Here is a 22,081-nt window from a genome sequence, read left to right on the forward strand (position 1 = left end):
GCTGATCTCAGTCATGGCAGATGACAGAAAAAGGAGCAATGGTCTCAAGTTGCAGTGGGGAGCTCTAGGTTGGATATTAGGAAAAACTATTTCACTAGGAGGGTGGTGAAGCACTGGAATGGGTTACCTAGGGAGGTGATGGAACCTCCATCCTTAGAGGTTTTTAAGGCCCGGCTTGACAAAGCTCTGGCTGGGACGATTTAGTTGGGGTTGGTCCTGCTTTGAGCAGGGGGTTGGACTAGATGATCTCCTGAGGTCTCTTCCAACCCTAATCTTCTATGATTCTGCAGCAAAAACCAGGAGCTACTTACCACTTGGCCTACTCTAAAACACTGAATCTGTTCCACACAAACCACCCCAGACTTGCTAAATGTTAGCACGTTTTCGCCCTTGTCTAGAGGATTCTGTTTGAGACATTGCCTTCATTTACCTCCTCCCTCCCACTAAGGTGAGGACTACGCTACGTAGGAGTGCTCCCAGTGTGGATGGAGTTTATACTGGCAAAACTGTACTTTTGCTGGTATAGCTTACTCTAGCCTTCCCACAAGCAAAATAAACTATATCAGCAAAAACACAGTAATGTTGGTTTCAGTGTGTCTATGCCAGGAGTGTTTGTCGGCACAGCTATGTCAGCCAGGGAGAGTCCCACTTTATCTCAACTCTGGCTAAAATAACTATGCTGGCAAAAGTTTGTAGTATAGACCTGGCCTAAGTCCTGGAGACCACTGTCACATATGCCACCAGACTATTGCCACTCACCATGGGAAGAAGACATTCTTGTGCTCCTCTGCATCAGGGTGGGTGATTCATATTAAAGCATTTTAAATCATTGATTTTAATAGTGGTTTGAATCATGAGGCAGGAAACTTTTGATTTTAAATAATTCTAATCTTGTTTTGCCTTTGTACTTGTTAGGTTTTTCATAAAGAGCTTAATTCTTATTGATTGGTAACCGTTAAAACATTTTAATTTGCAACTAAAGATAGTCTTTACACTAAATTGGTACTTCTTTTTGATAACCAGGATGATACTCTATATCTGTACACATTTATTTAAGCAATTATATAGCAATCAGATATATTCAGATTCTTAATTTTACATTTTTAACGTAGTAGAAAATGGTGAATGATTCAATTCTTATTTACTAGAGTACTTTTTTTTTAATTTGTGATCTGTGTCAAGATCTGTTTAATTGGACATTGGAATTTAATTAAAATACACAAAACCAGCATTTTATTTTTATTAGTTAAATAAACCTACATTAATGTGGGGTTACAGTTAAACTTTTTTTTTTTTTTTATCACAGCAAGTTTTGTATTTAAAACTAACTGATTTATTAAACAAAGGAAGTATTATCTGTAGTTAGGCCTGATCTGCACTTAGTTATGTCAGTTAGGGGTATGGTCTTCTTTTAACTGACACAGTCCCAGTATTGACATAGTTTATATTAGCATAAAGTGCTCTTGCTAGTATAGTTTATGTATTTCAGGGAACTGGCGTAAGCTATACCTGCAGAAGCACTTTTCTACTGGTATAGTCTATATCTATAGTAGGAGGGTTTGTCAATATAGCTATGCCAGGAAACCTCCTTTGTCATATCCCAGTAACAGCTCTTGCAAGCTACATCAATCAATCCCTCCATCGTTCAATATAGCTGTACCTAATACAGTCAAGGCAGTTGGAGTGCATGTAGATAAATGCTGGAATTAAAATCTATGGAGTGCAACACAAACAATGGAACTTTCTCTTAGTCTTTCCTCATGTCTATTTATTATGGCACACCTCTTTCCCCACCACACACATGCTGCTCCTCGAGCAGGTTCAGTCTCTACTGGCTTTGGGGGCTGTAGAGGAGTTTCCCCTGTAGCATTAGGGACAGGGATTCTACTCCTTCTATTTCTTGGTTCACAAGCCCAAGAGGACGGGTCTCAACCCTCCTGACCTTTGCAACCTCGACAAATACATCAGATAAGTGAGGTTTTGTATGGTCACCCTTGCAGATATTCTCTTCACATTAAATCACGACTGGTTTGCTGCCATGGATAGTTAAGACAATGATTTCCATGTAGCAATTCTCCCAAGCCACAGGAGGTTTCTCCGCTTTGTTGTGGAAGACCAGCACTATCAGTACACAATATTCCCTTTTGGTCTGTTTACCGCTGCCTGGGATTTTACCAAATGCATGATTGTGGTGACAGTGTAACTCAGGAATTGGGGAATTCATATCTTGCTGTGTCTGGATAATTGGTTTCTGAGGGGCAAGTCCAGAGAAGAAGTCCCCTCTCATATTCAGTTCACGCTACACTTATTTGATAGTCTAGGTCTCATCCTAAACAGCAGGAAGTCAACATTGGTTCCAACTCAAAGAACCGAGTTCATAGGGGCCCTGATAGACTCTATGAGTTTGAGAGCGTTTCTGCTGACTGAGAGATTCCACGCAATTTGCCACTTATGTCTGGAACTGCAGTCTCTATCCACAGCCACAGCCTGAGCATGCCTGAGGTTGCTAGGTCATACAGCTGCATGCAAACTGCTAGTCCAGTATGCCAGGTTGTACCTTCATCCTCCTTCATACATGGTTGAAGTCAGTCTATCATCTGAACAGTCACCACTTGGACAGAGTGGTCCAACTTTCTCTGCTGATCCTAGCTCCTTATGGTAGTGGGTGTCTCAGGGCAATATGTGTCTGGGTGTTCCCTTCGCTCGGTTTCCACTGACCAGGACTATTGTCACTGATACCTCCTTAATAGGTTGGATGGCACATTTGGGTTACTGAAAGGTCAAGGCCTGTGGTTGGAACAGGAAGGTTCTCTGAACATCAATATCCTGAAGCTTTGTGCCATCTACAATGTCTGTCATGCCCTTTGAGATCATCAGGGACTCATCAGTGCACATCCTTACTGACAATACCACTGTGATGTACTATGTGAACAATCCAACATGCTGTGTGAGGAGGCAATCGAGCTCTGGCAGTTTTGCATTGGGGAAAATATGATCTCCATGGCCATTCACTTACCTGGGTTCCAGAATGACCTGACAGAAATGTCTCCCTGAATCACAAATGGTCCCTGAAGCTCAGCATCCTGTGGTCCATCTTTACAGTTTGGGACATCCCAACAATCGACCTGGTCATGAGAGACAACAAAAAATGCTTTCTGTTTTACTTTAAAGGGGATCTCAGTCTGGGTTCCCAGACCACTGCTTTTCATCTGAGCTGAGACTTGGCACTCCTGTATGCTTTATGTCCGATTCTGATCATCCCTCAGGTCATTCTCAAGCTGAAATTGGATTATGTCAAGCTCATTCTCATTGCTCCAGCATGGCTGAGACATTGCTGGTTCTCTGACCTCCTCATGTTATTGTTTCAGCCTCCCATATCTCTTCCTCTTTGCCCTGACCTCCTTATTCAGCATCACAGTCTGATTTTTCATCCAGAGTTCAACTCCTTGCATCTCCAGCAAGGTTAGATAAGGAGGAGCAATGGTGTTTGAAGGCAGTCTGGCAAATCTTACTTAACAGTAGAAAACCTTCCACCACAGTGGCCTGTTTGGCCAAGTGGAAGCAGTTCTCTATGTGGTTGTTACTCCAGGGAGTTCTACAGAAGATGGCTTGTTTCCAGGACATCTTGGAATAACTGCTACACCTTCAGTTGTCTGGTTGTGCACTTAGTTCATTGAGAATGCACCAGGCAGCGATTCTTGACCTTTCATTCACCCATCCATGGGAAATGGGTATTTTTGAGCTCCATGGTTGTGAGGTTCTCGAAAGGAGTCACCCGCAGGTTAAAGAACCAGTTCCTTTGTGGGACCTTAATGTTGTCTTAGCAGCCGTTATGGGACCTCCATTCAAGCCTCTGCCAACTTCTTCTTTCTCCCTTTCCTGCCTCTCTTTTGGTGATAACATCTGCAAGGAGAGTGTGTTAGTTGCAAGCTTTGATGGCAGATCTTCCTTATATGCAATTTTCCAAAGACAAAGTAACCCTGTGGCTGCACCCTAAGTATTTATCTAAAGTGGTTTCTCAGTTTCACTTGAAACAAGTAATATTTCTACCAGTGTTCTTCCCTAAGCTGTATTCAACCCCAGATGAATAGTGTCCTGACACATTGGATGTCAGGCAATGTTTAGCTTTTTACCTGGATAGGACTAAACCTTTCTGTTCTTAGTCTCATCTGTTTGTTTTATATGCAAGCAGTCTCACCACAGACTATCTCTAGGTAGATAACTTCCTGTATCATGACAGCATACAAAGTAGCTCAGACTGTGCCTCCCAAACGGTAGAAGTTCATTTCACAAGGGCCGAGGCAATGCTGATGGCATTTCTAAGTAACATTCCTATAGTGGACATTTGCGGGGCTGCTGTTTTGTCCTCTATACATACGTTTACAAACCACTATGCCATGGCACTGCATCCAGATCAGATATTTTGGGAAGGTAATCCAGCAGACCTTGTTTAAATAAAAGAAAAGGAGTACTTGTGGCACCTTAGAGACTAACAAATTTGTTAGTCTCTAAGGTGCCACAAGTACTCCTTCTTTTCTTTTTGCGAATACAGACTAACATGGTTGCTACTCTGAAACCTTGTTTAAATAGAATCCGAGCCACACCTCCTGTGAGTACTACTTGTGAGCAGGGGCAGCGAGTTATCTCTCCATGTGGTGCCTTAGAACCAGCAATATTCAGAGCCCAGGGGCCCAGCTCCACCAATATTTGGTGCCGGGTGTCTCCCTCTGACCCCACTTGCTGCCCCCACCCTGTGCCTCCCCGAGTGTCCCCCAGCCCCCTCTTGCTGCCCCCGGGGTTCTTCCCCCCCCCCCCGCCCTGGAGCAGAGCGTCTCTGCTGCTGCCTCCATGCAGCAACTGCTGCCGCAGGGTCCTAGTGCCCCCCAACTCCACTGCCAGGGCAGACTGACTGAGCCTGCCCTTCCACCTCAGACCCTTCCCTTTTCCGGCGGGACCCTCCACCAGCACATGGCCTACCCACCGCCCACAGTCACTGCTCCTGCCCCATCTCTCACCCCCAGTGAGGCTTCAGTCAGGGGCAACAGCAGGGGAGGAGGTGCATGCAGCACCCCCCGGCACCCACCACGGGGAAGGCAAGGGAGATTCCTGCACCTGAGAGGAGCCCTAGGACCACATGCAGTGACAGTGGGGGGGGGTGTGTGTGCTGCTGGGGGGGCGGAAAAGGGGGGCTCCTCCCCCAGAGCTCGTTGCTGCTGGCAGGGAAAGGGGTGGGGGGAGTCTTCCTCTCTGGCCCCTGTCCTGGAGCAGCCTGCCTGCACCCCAAACTCATCCCCAGCCTTGCCCCACCCAAGAGCCCACACCCCCAGCCAGAGCTTTCACCCCCCCACTACACCCTCAATCCTCTACCCTAGCCCTGAGCCCCTCCAACGCTCCCAACACCTTAGCCCCAGCCAAAGCCCTCATCCCCCTGCACTCCAACCCTCTGCCTCAGCACTGAGCCTCTCTAACCCCCCAATACCACATACCCCTCATCTCCAGCCCCAGCCAGAACCCTCACACCCCAACCCTCTGCCCTAGTCCTGAGCCTCTCTAACCCCCCAAACCCCTCAGCTCCAGACAGAACCCTCACCCCCCACACTCCTACTGTCACCCAGAGCCCCTCCCACACCCCAAACCCCTCATTCCCAGCCCCAGACAGAGCCCTCACCCCCTACACCCCTACTCTTGCCCGAGCCCCTCCCATACCTCGGACCCCTTATCTGCAGCCACACCCCACAGTCCTCACCCTGCACCCCCTCCCATCCTCAAACTCCCTCCCAGGGCCTGCACCCCAATCCCCTGCCCCAGCCTAGGGCCTGGACCGCAGACCTCCTCCCCCTCCCAGAGCCTTGGGCAGGTGGGGGGTGGAGTTTGGGCAGGGGCGGGTTCTGGGAACCACCAAAATTTCTACAAACCTGCCACCCGTGCTTGTGAGTGACCTGCGTAGAATACACGGCTGCATCTACTTGAAGAAGAAAAAACGGCTACTTACTTGTACTGTAACTGTTCTTGGCGATGTGATGCAAACATATTGCACAACCCAACCTCTGTCCCCTCTGCATCAGAGTCTGTGCTCTCAATGTTCAATGCGAAGGAGCTGAGAAGGTTCAGGGTGGTGCAGCCCTTAAACAGCCAGAGGAGGGGCTAGGGCTGCAGGGCAAAAGCACTGCCCCTATGGGCCCTTTAGGCAAAGTTTTTTGGCTTTGGTGTGCTGGGAGTGCACACACTTATGTGGAATACACATCTACATCACATCTTGAGGAACAGCAGTTAACAGTAGAGGTAAGTAACTTTTTTTCTTTGCTGTAACTTGATTTGATGATGCATACTGAAAACCCTGGTAGGGCAGCAGAGGGGGGTAAGTTAAAGCAGCACTAAGTGAGGTGAGCCTCAGTTTTGTTAATTTGTACCTCATCCATACTTAATTATAATCCATCTGTTTAATTTGAGCAGTTTTTGGGGATTTGAAGATCAGGATACCATGTACCAGGATTCCACTTTACCAAAACCAGTTATCACAAAATACAAAGAGTTCTTCACAAACTTTTAATGTAAGAACAAAACAAAAATTGATGTTGGCCTCTTACTGACCTCTTAGTTTCTCTCCCTTCTGCCCCCATTAATGGGGCATCCCCCTATAGCCAAAGGGAATGTGGGTTACACTGGACATAAAAAATTCTGCTGCTGCAACACCTCCTACCAAGGAGAGAAAAAATCTTAGCGAAAGCGCTAAGCTGGCTCAGGACCACAGATCGTAGCTCCAGTCCTGATCTGCCTGCAGCAACTAACTCAGTTGCTGGGATAAGTATATTGTCCTCACCAGATGATTAGCTATACAAGGACATATTGAAAACAGAGTAATGCATGCACTGCTGATAAACAACAAGAAATGGGGGACAATGGTAATTTGACAGGCGTTTGCACCTTATATCATGCTGCTGATTATGATTCAGTATGTAAAATAAAAAGTCTAGCCAAATCCCATTACTTGCTAGGTGTTCTCCTAAATTAGAGCAGCCGAAGGCTCTATCTTACACAGGTAGGTGTAAGTCAGACATATACCAAAAGGTCACCCCATGACCAATGTGTTTATCATCAGAAACACGGCCTTCTGCCCCCCCGCCCCCGCCGCTTTTTTTTTTCCCCATCCAGTTGTACTCTCAAAAGCCTCCCTCGGTGCTGGAGAGAGGAAAGACCCAGTGGTTGTTAGATCTCACTAGTTCCACTTAATACCATCTTGGCATTGAACTGGGAGCCTCATGATGCATGGAAATCTCCTCAGGAAATGTTTAAGCAAACTATATGCTTGTTTTACATCATACAAAATAATCGCAGCACCCCAGATTTGGGCCCAGTATTTTTAACAGGAAGCTTTGCTGGTTGTTAGACACCAAATCTAGCCTATATATTCTTTGTGTGTCTTATGAACATGCTAAATCTATATAATTATCTCCTTTGATTTTGTTTAACTAATACTTCACTGCTATTTTTTCCCCTAATAAAAAGCCAGTCTTGATAGCTCTTCATGCATGAGTAACACTGCAATAACAAACTAGAAAAAAAATTAAGGCAATTTATACAGTTTCAAGCATCTAAGAAGTTATAAACAGTGAGCAAAATTGTTTTAAAAATTAATGAAAACAATTACTAAGGAATACTATTACAAGAAGTAGTAATTTGACTTGAGATTTATATAACACTTTCTTATGACCTCTGTTACATGAGTCAGCATTTCTGACATAAACAACTTAAAATAATGAGATTGTGATTACATTTTGTGGGAAAAATGTCAGAAGATCATCCTTCATAAGTATGTCAAAGTTATGCTCATAGCCATAGCTTCAAGTAGCCAACAAATTTGCAAATTGTTTAGAAAATCTGTCTTGATTGCTTGCTAAAAGGAAGATGAGAAGGGATTCATAATATCAGTCTCCTGAGGTGTGCCATTGGTGCATTTATTATACATTGTACCAAGTTGAATTTCAGGCTGTGTTTCCTAAAGACTGCAACTCTTTTTTTTAAATGCATTTGCAATCTTTTTTTAGGTAGACTGGGGTCAACTGGACTACTTAGTAATTGATATGCCACCTGGAACAGGAGACGTACAGTTATCAGTCTCACAGAATGTTCCAGTTACAGGTACACTTTTACTGTGACTCTTTTTCAAAGATTTCAATATATTTATTTCTTCATAGCAATAGAAAAATGTTCTAGAAAATGCAGTTGAAGATACTAGAAATGTGTAGAAACATAATATGAAACTATTCTCTGAATGCTGATGAAAAGTATAAACAATCTTTAAAATGTCAGCAGTGACAGTTTTTTTTTTTTTTAAAAGTTAGAGTGGGAAATATAGAAAAGTTGAACAAATCAATATTCTGGGAAAAAGCAATTGCATTATAAATTGATGGAGGTAGAGTTAATATTAGAAAATATATTCCCTGTCACTTTTCATTGTGGCATACGAATGCTAATATAGTTTTAAAAAGTTTGTCTTGATAAGTTTTTTTTTTTTTTTTTAAGTTACAAGTCAAGCAATCTTCTTAATGCACAAAGCTTAATCAGGCAAACTACACCATGCTTTAACACACTAATGGATCCTCCTTTCCCTGGTATTCTGAATTTGAATTTTAGATAGAGATTTGAACTCATGTGGCTCAACTCTGTGTCATACTCAGTGTCCACAAATCCCATTGATCACAGTGGGAATTAAAGATGCTGCCTGTCAAAAGGCAAAGGCATTCGTCACAGGATCAGGCCTTGAATGAGTTGTTGCAGGCTTGTCCATCTAATATGCTTTGACAGAGACCACCGTCAGCAGTGAACAGAATGAATGACAGAAATTTAAAACATAAGAGTGGCCATACTGAGTCAGACCAATAGTTCATATAGTCCAGTATCCTGTCTTCAGACAGTGGCCGGTGCCAGATGCTTCAGAGGGAATGAACAGAACAGGGCAATTTATTGAGTGATCCATCTGCCATCATCCAGTCCCAGCTTCTGGCAGTCAGCATTTTAGGGAGACCCAGGGCATGGCATGGCATCCCTGATCATCTTGGCTAATAGCTATTGATGGACCTATTCTCCATGAACTTATCAAATTCATTTTTGAACCCTCTTATACTTTTGGCCTTCAAACATCCACCAGCAATGAATTCTGTAGGTTGACTGTGCATTGTGTGAAGAAGTACTTCCTTGTGTTTGTCTTAAACCTGCTGCCTATTAACGTCATTGGGTAAGCCCTGGTTCTTCTATTATGTGAAAGGGCTTTCTGAAAGTCCAAGTATAGTATATCAACTTGATTATCCATGTCCACATGCTTGTTGACTCCCTCAAAGAATTCTGATAGATTGGTGAGGTATGAGTTCCCTTTAGAAACGTCATGTTGACTCTCTTCCCCAACAAATCATGTTCACCTAGTTCTGACAATTCTGTTCTTTAGTATAGTTTCAACCAATTTGCCTGGTACTGAAGTTAGGTTGTCTGGCCTGTAATTGCCAGGATTGCCTCTGGGCCTTTTTTAAAAAGCGACATTACATTAGCTATCCTCCAGTCATCTGGTACAGAGGCTGATTTCAGTGATAGATTACATACCACTGTTAGTATTTGACAGAAGAAAGAGAGAGTGGAGTCTTAAATTATGTTTCCAGGAAGATACAATAACTCAATGTCAATGGCAATTGTTAGCTTAATTAGATAAGTTGCTCCAATACTTTTGCTGCTATCAGGTAAATATGTTGATATCTCAGGAAAATAATATGGTATTGCCTTGTACAGCTTCCACTCTGTTGACGCCAAAGTTACAAACAGACAAGCTCACATGGCATACATACATCCATTTCCTTTGGCATTCCTTCCTTCCTACTTTTCTTTTTAAGCAGTAGCAAATTGAAGTAATAGTAAACATTTTCGATGGTTATTTCACTTGTGCCTAAGGCTATTAACAAGTTGCTAATAGGATATAAAATTGTATGGTATACTTCTAAAAGCTGTTTATTACATGGCTGTTCTTTCTAACAAATATTTGTCAACTACTTACCTAATTTGTGTGTGTTCCTTCACTGCTTGTTTCTTGTCAGCAATTCCTTTTAAAAGAAATCATTTGAAAAATGTTTGTTTGTGCATCTTGAGGTGGGAATTCCTCACCCTATATGGAATGTCAAACCTGTTTCCTTTTATTTTTAAAACTGTATTAGGTTTTTGAAGGAGCTGACTTACATTTGCTAACTGAAGGCTTGTGCAGAAATCCCAGCATGTACTTAAGAAACATCTACAGATACCACGCTTTTTTAGTACCTTATATCACCACTGAATGTGGTGTACAATCAGGATATTGTATGCTGAGCATGCTCTGTATGCTTTATCTTTATCCGAAAGGGTGTTTGAAGGAGAATATGAGAATAAATGAGTTATATGAGAGAAAAAAAACTTTAGATAAGTCACAAACAAACAATTGCTATATAAAGCTTTATGGCTTTGTCTTGCTAACAATGATCAGACAGACACAGGTTTGCCTTTGACAGTAGTGCTTGTAAGACCTGAAAGCTGCTTAAGAGCATAAGTTAGGGTTTGTCTACAATTGGAAATTTACCAAAATAGCTATTCCTAAATTATTCAAGAATAGTTATTTTGGTATAAACCACCAGATGGCTTATTCTGATTCTGGGATAAGAGTTTTATAACATACTGAAAAGAACTTCCTTATTTAGAAAAAACTTTGATTTTTTTTTAATAAAGTTTTTAATAAATTTTGAAATCGAGCACTTTTATATTCTGAAACAAGTATGTCCACACACAAACTTGAACTGAAATAACTAAAGGTGTGAATTACAATCTGTTTAGTTATTTTGGTTCCATTTATTATGTAGACAATCCCATCCATATACACTGGAAGCTATGTACATTATTAATTGACAAAGTGAGGGTATTAACTCTTAACACTGGAGGTTTTTTTCTAACTGTATTTGCCGGTTCTTTGAATTAAACAGGTGTAAACAAAAATGTGCTTGATTCTTCTGTCAGTTGCAGCCATTTTATGCCAATATAAAGAGTTACGCTAGTGTAAAAAGTTGGAGAATTAGAACCACTGTTTAAACAGAATGAAAATTATTTATCCACTGTTAATCAGATTTCATTTCCAGTGTTTTTGTGATTCTTAAAAAGAATTTTTTTTTTCTTTTTACGAATACAGACTAACACGGCTGTTACTCTGAAATTTGTGATTCTTATAAACCTACTTGTTCTCTATATGTCCATAGAGGTTTTCCAAGAGAAGCAGAGTGTGCAAAATCTTCTTTTCTAACCTGTTTTTTAAAAAAAAAAAAAAAAAAAAAAAAAGCACAATTTAAAAAAAAATTATTCAGGCCTTCTTAAAACTTTCTAAAGAAACGGAAAAGTTGACACATTCATTTGTTTCTCTCTCTGTCTGTCATCTTTAAAACTGGTGGTTGCTGTTGATAAGATATCGTCTTATGAATCTGAGGTTTCATAACTTCAGGTGACCCTAAATTCTGGGCTGAGTTAAGAATGGCATTTAAACTTAAACACTAAAATGGCGGGGCTTTATTTTAGCATAGTGGGGTTGAGGGATGAGAGGATGTTGACCACAGTATTAATTTAAGTTTATTTTTTCATTCCTAATTTTCTCTAGTTAGGTTTAGCAGTACACAGCAGCAGGTCTCATTTGTTATTCCCAGTAGCCATTTATGTAGAGAGTGTTAGTTTGAGGTTGATTCTAGCCTGATTGAAATACAGTGTAATAATAAGTTTATCGTGCTTCTGCTGAAAATGAACACAGCAGACAAGGATTGATTAGATTTATAGTTCCTTGGGTCTTCCTTGGGTAGATGATTATGGTGATTTATAGAGCTTCATCCTGTTCTCCAGAATTTCCTCGATGTTGTACGTTTTGTATAGTTTGCAGTCTGGCTAGAAGGACTCCTTATAAGCATTATGATTTAAGGCTATGATTTTTTCAGGGAGGTCATGGCAATCTCGGAATCCATGACTTCCCCCAACCTCCATGAATTCAGCCCCAGTGGCCAGCAGCTGCAGGGTCTTCCTGCCAACTCTGCAGCTCCTGGCCACTGCAGGCAGTGGGGGCCCGCCTGCAGCTCCTGGCTGCCCTGGGAGATTTGGAATTGCAGGGCTTGGGCTGTGGAGCTAAAAACAACAGTGTAGATGTTCCTGCTCAGCTTTTGTTTGTTTAGTGCTGCTGCACCAGCCCAGTGAGCCCAAATCAGTTGACCTGGGCTCTGAGACTCAATGCCACAGGTTTTTCTTTAGACATACCCAGTGTCACATGGGTCTAAATGAATTCTAGCAGAGTTGCATACAATATTCTGCTGCTCTCTTCTGTGTCGCCATCTTATTCTTAGTTGGGTGTTCTCTTTCATTTTTTACAGAAAGAATCTGTTGTTTCCCCATCATCGGTTACTTCTCTAATTTTCATGTACTTTGTGTTTCTCTTGAGGGTAACCTGGACTATGGTAGTGCTAGTGGTATAAATCCTTTCTCTCAAGGTTACTACACAGCTTAGTTTTTTGTATTTAGATGTATAGTCTCAAGTGTGGTGTGCATGAAGTTTATATTTGCCTTGATTTGCAGGTGTGCACATGTCAGATGTAGTGTTTGCATTACATTTTCTCCATTCTGTCTGACTGTGGCTTTCTTAGAACAGGCAGTGTATGGAAACTTTCATTCTTTCTTCAAAGAAACTTGGAGTGGAGGGATTTCACTACATGAAACCTATGCCAGTCATGTGCACATGTTCCCACAATCAGGAAAAAAACTGTACTGGCAAAGGTTGGTTGTTTTTAGGGTTGCTTAGATGAGAAATGAGATGGTGATGGGTGACAACATTTTGGTTGTAGGGCAGGAATTGACACTTCAAAAAATTCTTCCAGATTTTTTTTTTTTTTTTAAACCGAACATCATATACAGATAATTCCCTCAGTCAAAGAGGAGGTAGTAGGAGCAACACCCAAATGACAGGTAAGAAACAAAACAATGAAATATATTTTTTAACTCTGACTCATATGTGATATTAGCGAAAAAATCACCCTCATTCTTTTGATTGGAGGGAGCAAATGGTGGCAGGTGTGTGTGTCTACAGCTGTTTATTTAAAGGGGTGGTGGGTAGGAAACCACTATGGGTTTTATCACTCTGATTCACATTCCAGTCAAGATACAAGTTGTATAGCATGATTTTTTAACCTTCTATTATTTTCCTTATACTATCTGCAATTCTTCAACAAAACTATTGAACAAGGTGTGGCTAGATAAAACTGATGTATTTTCTTGTTTGGCAAGAACTCCTTTCTTCCGCCACTGATCTGCCTTCCAATAAGGAATTTTATTGCAGTTCCCTCAGTCAGTTTAGAGTGGAAACGATTGATTACATTCCCTTCATGTTTGTTTTCCTTCTGACCTGTTTGTTGTTTTCCCATTTCACTTTCAGCTTATGGAGTGTGCAGAGATGGGTGCCTCGCCATCTATATTGAACGCACATGCTTTGAGTAGCCTGCTGATTTCCTAACACTTCTCTGTGACTTGGGAAGCTGGAAATTTTTGTGTTCGGTATCAAATTGGTAGCCATTTGGCATAAACTAATGAAGTGGAGGGGATAAGGTGAATCCTTCATATATTGTATGTGAAACTGGCCTACAATATATAAATGTATAGTGTATAAAAAAGTCCGAAATCCAGAATAAATTGGATATAGAAGAATAAATTAAAGATAACTAGGGTTAGCTTCCATAATGAATATATATTTAATTATAGCCAAGAGATATATTTATCTATTCCTCCGTTTAGGAAGATTATCTCCCCATCGGGCAGTGAAGGCCACAGGGACAGTAGGAATTGGATCTCTTAGAGAGAAAGAAGGACCTAGGTTTGTATTTATAAGGCCCTTTCTTCCTCCTAGGCAGTCTGAATTATCAAGCTTGATTTTAAACTACATAATATTGCCTATTTTTCTCCCTTTATTTTAAATGAAAGTGGAATCAGTTTTAGTGAAATGTGACAGATTGATGGCATTGGAGACTGACAGTCTCTCTTCTCTAACAGAACAGACACAGGATAGGTAGAACCAATGTCATTCCAACCTCTACTCTGTAGACTTTGGAGTGGATCAACTTTAGCTTACAAATAATAATAATTAATAGAAGCAGGAAGCATACATTAGTAAAAAGTTTTATTAGCCATGATATAATGCATTGGCAAGATGATAAATTTACTCAAATTCATGTCTGTTACAGACTAGAGGTGTTGGCCTCACAGTTTTACAGAGTGAACAGAGGAGAGAGTATGTGGCTTCCAGAGTAGTTCCTCCTCATATGTCGTCGTGCTCCTGCCCATGAACCAAAAGTCACAGATGTGCAAACAACCCTCTGTCTGCCCAGTAATTAACATATAAAAGCAAGTCCTAAAACTGGAGAATTCCAAATCCGATTTGAAATAAAATTGCAATTGATGTTTCTAGGATGTTATTGCATGCCTTAGGGGAGAAGAATGTATGGTTTTTCAAGTTCTGTGTCCCTTTGAACCAGCTGAAATGGCAAGCTCAATGGTAGGGTTTCTGTTCATTGGTCCATTGGGAAGAGGAATGACCAAAACCCTTTGTAGAAATGTGGCTCTATCAGAACTCACCAAACAGGAGCAAATCACATTTGTCCATACAATTTACGTTCAAAGGTGTTTTTGAACTTACCCACTAGTGTAACCACTGGATCTCCCTTATACTTATGCAAATCCAGTTTGGAATGCATCCAATCAAATACTGTCATTTTCACATCTTTTGTCTGTTCATTACACTTCACTCTATCCTCCAGTCTTTCTCACTGATGCGAGTCAGCAAGGCAGCCTTTTTTGGCAGCTTTTTGTGGGCACTTTTGCAGAAGTTAGCTGGTGTTTTTTTGTTTTTTGTTTTTTTTTAAAAGTCAGGTTTGTTGTGTGAGATTCTTGCATGTTGATTCAGACATCCACATGGATTTGTGTCATGTCATATGCTGTCCCATACATGCATTCCAGTTTTCCACAGTGCAGTTTTTGTATGATTGCACTAAAGAAAATCCTTATAGGTTTAGGTCAATTTAAATAGTGGACAGATCTATAATCCTCATTGGTGTGACTATATAACTTTTTTTTGTTTTATTCATCAAGATATAATTCATATACTAAATTTTTTTTCTGTTGTCAGATATAGCGCAGCTGGTGGTTGAAGAATGCAGATAATTACCCAGGGTTATCTAATTTTTGGACACACTTAGTTTTTCAGTGCGAGTCTTCTGTCCACAGCAGACATTATAAATATAATTTGTAGATCCAAATATAGTACAGGTTAATGCATGAATGGCTCAAACTTTTTCAATATAGATTTAAATGTGAGTATCTCTTTGATGGTGCACGCAGATTGATTTTACACATATTTCAGGGACTGTTTGAAGTGATTATATATTCAGTCAGACTTCTATGAACATTTTTAGTCCTGGAAAATAGTATCTAAGTATTGGAAAAAGCAGCACAGTATACTGTATTTACTATCCGAGGTACTCTCTGGGCTTTGCCAACAGAGGCGTAAATATATAAGTACTAGATCAGCTGTGATGGCTACATTTGTAGACCAAGTATTATGAACAGGAAGATACAACAAGGGTACTCGCAAAAAGAAAAGGAGTACTTGTGGCACCTTAGAGACTAACAAATTTATTTGAGCATAAGCTTTCATGAGCTACAGCTCACTTCATCGGATGCATTCAGGGTACTGTTGGTCTGACCGTTACAAAAGGTGAGAGACACCCATATGATTAATGATACTGTATCCTCTTCTCTAGTTATTTCCTCAGAGGGTGACAAAATAAATGCTTTAAAACATACCGACTATAGGATAGTGTTTGGAGGTAACTAAAGCTGCCCTTAGTGCCGTGTCTTTACAAATAAAACATATGCTCTTCTGTGGAAATTAGACCTCCTTCACCACATTTTCATCCCTTGGCTTGAAAGTTTCCCAGAAGTGGTGCTTTTTTTAAAAAAAGAATGCTTGTCCATCAAAGGAGAACATTCAGATTTTGATTTAATCTGTAGATAATCAGGCAAGTGAGCATTCAAGGCTGTAAGATTGGTGGAGTGTGACAGGGCAGAAAGAGGCAAGAGCTGATAACTCAGAAAAGGGAGAAGTATGCAGTGTCTCCGAGGCAGTGACTATTTTGATTTATATAATAAAAAAGATGTTTGTACAAAGGCTCTGGGTGCCCTAACACTTAATTAATATCACAACATAATCCCCACAGTATAAAAATGGTCATTCAGACAGGAACTCAACCAATTAGCCTCCTACAAAAAAAAAAGGTCCTTTCTTCCCCATTATCATTTCAGGAACATACTCTCAGCCATCTCCCAAAATCCTGCCAAATACATTTCTTTTTTTAATGTACCCATAGTGTCACCACATTTGGGCTATTTTGGATCAAGGGGGAGCAAGTTCCAGAGTCTAGGAGACCTCACAGTAAATGCCCTGCGAGCAGCCCCTTTCCTTTAACAAAAAGGGATCCACCTTGAGAGCCTCTGCGGATTGTTGCTGTGGCAGTATGGAACAGGGAGAGTGGCAGTCTCTCAAGCAGGCAGTTCTGAGGCTGTTAAGGGCTTTATAGGTCATAGTTAACACCGTAAACTCTACTTTGAAATGAGTAGACAACTAGCATGGATCCCAGAGTACTGTTGTCCTATGCTCCCAGCATGTTGTCTCCACTCAGTAAGCAAGCTGCTTTATTCTACATCAGCTTCAGCCTCTGAATGTATTGAGGCTTTGCGCCATGCAGAGGGCATTGCAATAGTCTAATTTTGAAGTAACAAGGCCTTGGGTAATGTTGTCAAGATCTGCATCCAAAAGGAAAGGTCACAACTGTCTAGCCAGACACAGATGTTAAAAAGTGGCCTGGGTTACTGCTGTAATATTATCATCCAGCAGCAGCTTGGGGTCTAGAACTGCCCCTAAATTGTAAACCCTGATAACTAATGGTGAATGCACCCCCTCAATTAAAGGGACTCCTGTTGTGCCCCATCTCCTCTTGCTGCTTTCCCCAACCCACCTCCTTCACCTCAATCTGGTGTGGGTTGAGCTTCAGACAACTCCCTCTCCTGCATGACCCAATCGCAACTAGATATGGGCTGAGGTGTGGAACTGCAGTCAGAGTTGGATGAGATAGAGATCTACACCTGGGTGCCATCAGCATAGTGAAAATACTGCTCCCTAAGCCTCCTTCGACAGCTCCATATATATGTTGAACAGGAGGGTTGACAGCATGGTACCCTGTGGCACAGGACATCTAAGAGCCCTTCAGGAATAGGAGCAAATGATAGCTATTATCCACTGAGATCTCTCCAGGAGAAAAGAATGAAGATACTGAAGGGAAGCCCTGTTCATTCCCACCAGCGTCCTCAGGTGAGTTAACAACAATTCATGATCAAAGGCATCTTGCAGACCTAATAATATCGGCATGGACACCTGATCTTCATCCACCACCAGTCAATGCAGTCCCTGTGCCCTGGCCAGGTCTATACCCAGACTGACAAGAGTCAAGGAGATCAAAGGAATCTAGGTACTGAGAGAATTCTCACTGCAGCCTTCTCTCCACAATCTTACCCAAGAGGGAATATGTGACACTGGCCAAGAATTAATTAGAGTGTCAACATCAAACAATGACTTTCTGAGCAAAGTCAAAACTAACGATGAAACACTGGTGCTTCCTTCAAAACAATAGGCAGCCTGCTCTCAAACAGAAGTATCGACAGTCTCCACAAGTCGAGGACCAAGAACTTTTCCACTAGCCTTCAGAAAACAGGAAGGACATGGATCCGAAGTACAGGTTGTGGGACTGAGTTTTCTCCACACCTCCAGTACCTCAGTGAGCATCACCAGCTGAAACTCTAGCACAGAAAATAAGGCCCTTGGTTCCTTCCAGACCTTGCACTGTCACCGCAGAAGCAAACAGCTCATCCCTAATCTGATCAAATTTATCTGAAAAATAACAAGACATTTCATCACAATGGGAGCAGCTCAAAGCAGTTATAGAGTGGAGGCAGTACAGATTCTTCAGTTTATCTACAATCTGGAAATCTTGTCTAAAAGAATCTTGTTCTTTTAGTGGAAAAGGGGGATTCAAAGGTGGAGGAAAGTGTGAGACATGATCAGATCAAGCAGTCTGTCATTGCACTGCGGTCTGCATGTGACTCTGTAATGGGGGCGCTCACCTCTTGAGCGCCACCTGCTGATGCATGCAGTACTGCAGGCCTTTCACGCACTTGGCACCCCTGATAGATTGTTGAGCTCACTTGACAGGTCTTCAGTGGCCCAGTCACACAATCAAAATGAACCCTTTCTGGGGTAGCAAAAGAGTTCTTACTAGGGCCTTCAGTCCTTTAAATTCAATCCTTCACTCGGGTTTCCCAATAAACCTTGTCCCTGTCTTGGGGTTGATACCACTTTCCTGGTTGGGGGAACCCTGAGTAGTGGGCTGGGATCCTGTAAACAGTAGCCGCATACTGCTTACTTCAGTCTTCTGCCGTTATTTCTTTGGTCTCTTCCCACCTGGTCCCTTTACCTCAGGTTGTCTCTCAGCTTAGGCAAATGCAGCCACAAACAAACTCTGGTTATCCCTTGAGCTCCTTTGGCCAGAGAGGAGCTCTGTGCTTTGCTCTTTTTGTCCCGACTACAAACTGACCTGCTAAGGCCCTGCAGCTCCTTTTATCTGAGCCTGCTGGGCTTCCATGAATCTCTCTAGCCACTCCTTTCCTGGGGCAGGGTGTAGTAGGACTGCGGGGCCTCCAGCTGGGGGCCACAAAGGCCAGGTACACCCCATCACAGATCCCTTCCAAGAACACCATGTCACTCTGTATCTGCAGAAGGAGATGCTACAGAGATACCTTGTATCTCATTGTCCAGAGCACTACATTTACAGCACTCCTGGGCAGATAATTACCATTACTCATGTTCCTTTATCATATTAAGTAGTATTTCTAGGTTGCCAAGAATTTGGCTGTACACAAGGCCCATTCCATAACCTCTTGTGACCTGCACTCCTCCCGATAAATTCTGAATAGTTCCAATGTATGCAGATACTTTTTTATAAAAAAGTGGAATAGTTCCTTCAATGCTTTTAACTTCCTATGTAAGATTAGCTCCCTAGTCAGAAGTCAGTGTTAATGTGATATATATTAACAGTGATCAAACTGCATGTCTGGAGTTGAATGGAATGCAAATAACACTGACACGCTACTGTTATTTCATTTTATGCATGTTAAATATTAAAATTATAGTAGAATAGTTTGTATTAGTACAACCCACATCAGTGGTTTGTCAACCAATATATTTCTAAATTACTTAAATAAAAACAAGTAGATTAGTCACTTACATTTATCCATGCTGAACTTAGAAGTCTGTAGTATACTCAAGGCACAGAAATTATTCTTCTGCACAGAAATGTACACATAAAATATGAAGAATTTCAGGACATGCCGTGATAGCATTTTGATCTGTTCAACTTCTTATTTGTGCAATTAATCAACCTTGTGTATGGTTCACTCTGAAAGGCAACTATTTAAAAATTGCACATTTTTCTTCAAGAGACCTCCTGCATGTATGAATTCAGTCATATTTGATTACTTTAGGGATCAAGTAATGTTTTACTATTGTTGGCTGCTATTAACCCTGGAGAGCCAACACAGCAAAAAAGTAGAGAGCTGGATTCTTTCTTGCGCATCAATAGAACTATTTACTTCAGTTACACCTGTGTGACAATTTTGAAAGGAGTGGAGTTGCACATGTGTCCCTTAGAGCCTAAGTTGGCCTATACAAGTTCTATTACTAGTGGTTATGTATTAAAAAACAAAAAACCCACCTGAAGTCTCAGATCCCAGGGTGAGTTTGCTGTGCTGACAATTTAAACAAAAAACATACCAACCAAACGAAAACCTTTCAAAAAGACCATGTTTAATATGAAGGTAGAGACACAATTGCCCACCGTGACATTTTTAAAGAAACAAGGTGGGTGAGGTAATATCTTTTATTAGGCCAGCTTCTGTTGGTGAGAGCGACAAGCTCTCAAATTACACAGAGCTCTTCTTCAGGATTTAGAGAGTCACTTTTGAGGGTTAGACTTAACGTTCCATTGGTCAGTAGTTTATAAAGGGTTAAATGATCGATAGATATTGTAATAAATTGTTATATATTCTTATAGAATCCAGTGAGTCAGTAGGTAGGTTATATCCATGGCTTATAACCATCTACAACACATACTACTCACATTTGTAACATGCTTATAGCATCTATTAATCATTTCTTAACCCTTTATAAACCTTTTATAAATGGAACCAGAATACAAACTGTTACCCCATAAGAGCAGAACTGCACTTATACTGTAATACTCAGCTATGTTCGGCTAAACTCTTTCAGAAATTAAGTTATTGAAAATGGTTCAGATTCTCCTTGAATAAAAAGAAAATAAATACTAAATACTTATTTTTATTGCAGGCACTGTTGATATGCAGTACTTGCTGGAGACCTCATTGAATTTACATTTTGATACAAGAAATTTAAATTAGGAGAAGGTCTATCTCATTTTAATTTGGAAGAGAATGGGATAGAAATACTGAGGACACTGTTAAGTAGTTTGGGCCATAGGGAATCATTTTAGCATCAGATGAGAACTCACCAAATTATCATAATTTACGTAGATTTTTTTTTAAAAAACACCCTGTTCTTTTCTCTGAGCCACTGTTTTGAAATTATGCAAGATTTTTGTGCTGTTACTATATCTATATGGTCAGTAGAGGGAGCACAAGTTCTCACTCCCTTCCCAAAGATGTACTGTCGTTGGTGATGATGCCAATAGAGGTAGATAAACTAAAGAGATTTATATTGCTTTCTGCTCCTGAAGAAACAAGAACAACTCAGTGCTCGCAAAGGGAAAAGAACAAAACTAGTTGGGAAAGAAATGTTATTGTCAGTGGCCCAGATCATCTTTTCTGAAGGTCAAAGGGGATGTGGAGGAGAAAATGTCACTGTCCACCCTCCCAGCCTTAACCCATTGGTAGCATAAGATCTCCTCCTAAGGTCATTTGGATTAAACCCAAACCTGTGTTGATCGTGGGATATATGGACAGCTAGGGCTTTCCATGTAGGGACCTTGTGCTTCCCACACCAGCTCTGGCACCATACTCGACCTAAAATCTAACAGTGTGTCTGCATTGGCACTACACTATATCAGATGCTCCCTGATTGCAGCTCCCATCAAGACTCCTTTGGTCAAGGCTCTGCAGAAAAGACAATATACCCCTGAGCTGCAATATCTTTCTGGGTGAATTGTGTGGGACTATAGGAATAATGCTCTGTTACTTCCCAGTCTCCACCTCTTCCTCCCATGCTGATCGTTGGACCCACAGAGGGATTAGTAATGGGCCCAGGACGGGTATGGAGATAGTGTTGAAGAGGAGAGGGAACACTTACTGGGCTAATATTTTAAGAAAGTAGTGTAGGCAATGGAGAGCAAACAAAAATGTAATGTTAGAAATAAATACTTGATACTTCTATACTTTGGTCTAAACATGGCAAGTGAATAACAATTTCTGTGATTTGATGTGGATGAGGATGTTTTGAAGTACATAACTACTTGAGAGTCACATCACTCTAAAATATAGGAGGCCCTGGAATCAGATTGTTGATATTGGCAATGCTTTGTTTACTCCTCTTATTAATTTTGGGCAAAAAGGTGCAATGGGAAAATGTATAAATTGTATTTGATAACTTCCCATTCATGGGTGCAGGATCTTTGCTTTACCACACGTGTTAAACTAGCTTGTAAGAAATGGGAATTTGCGATATTTAACAGATCATTTTTAGGGTTTCCTTGCCCCCCCCCTCAGTGGGACGACTACTTCACTTTCTTCACATTTATTAATTTGAATTGTTGGCTGCGGTTGGTTGAATACTCCATTAAAATGTTCTCACCATGATTCCTTTTGTGTTGTTTACAATCTTCCATCTTTTGCTTTTATGGTATCACTGTGACTTTGTGAAACCATA

General features: G+C 41.2%; 1 protein-coding gene across 2 annotated transcripts in view; it reads left to right on the top strand.

Annotated features, from left to right (window-relative positions):
• NUBPL (NUBP iron-sulfur cluster assembly factor, mitochondrial) overlaps positions 1–22,081 on the top strand; it is a 150,505-nt gene that overhangs the window by 87,745 nt on the left and 40,679 nt on the right. For both annotated transcript variants that reach the window (XM_074955824.1, XM_074955825.1), the window contains exon 7: positions 8,046–8,139. In XM_074955824.1, the coding sequence (XP_074811925.1) occupies positions 8,046–8,139 (94 nt within the window). The remainder of the gene's footprint in view (positions 1–8,045; positions 8,140–22,081) is intronic.

This window comes from Natator depressus, chromosome 6 (genome assembly GCF_965152275.1).
Source record: "Natator depressus isolate rNatDep1 chromosome 6, rNatDep2.hap1, whole genome shotgun sequence".
In the NCBI taxonomy this organism is placed as follows: Eukaryota; Metazoa; Chordata; order Testudines; family Cheloniidae; genus Natator; species Natator depressus.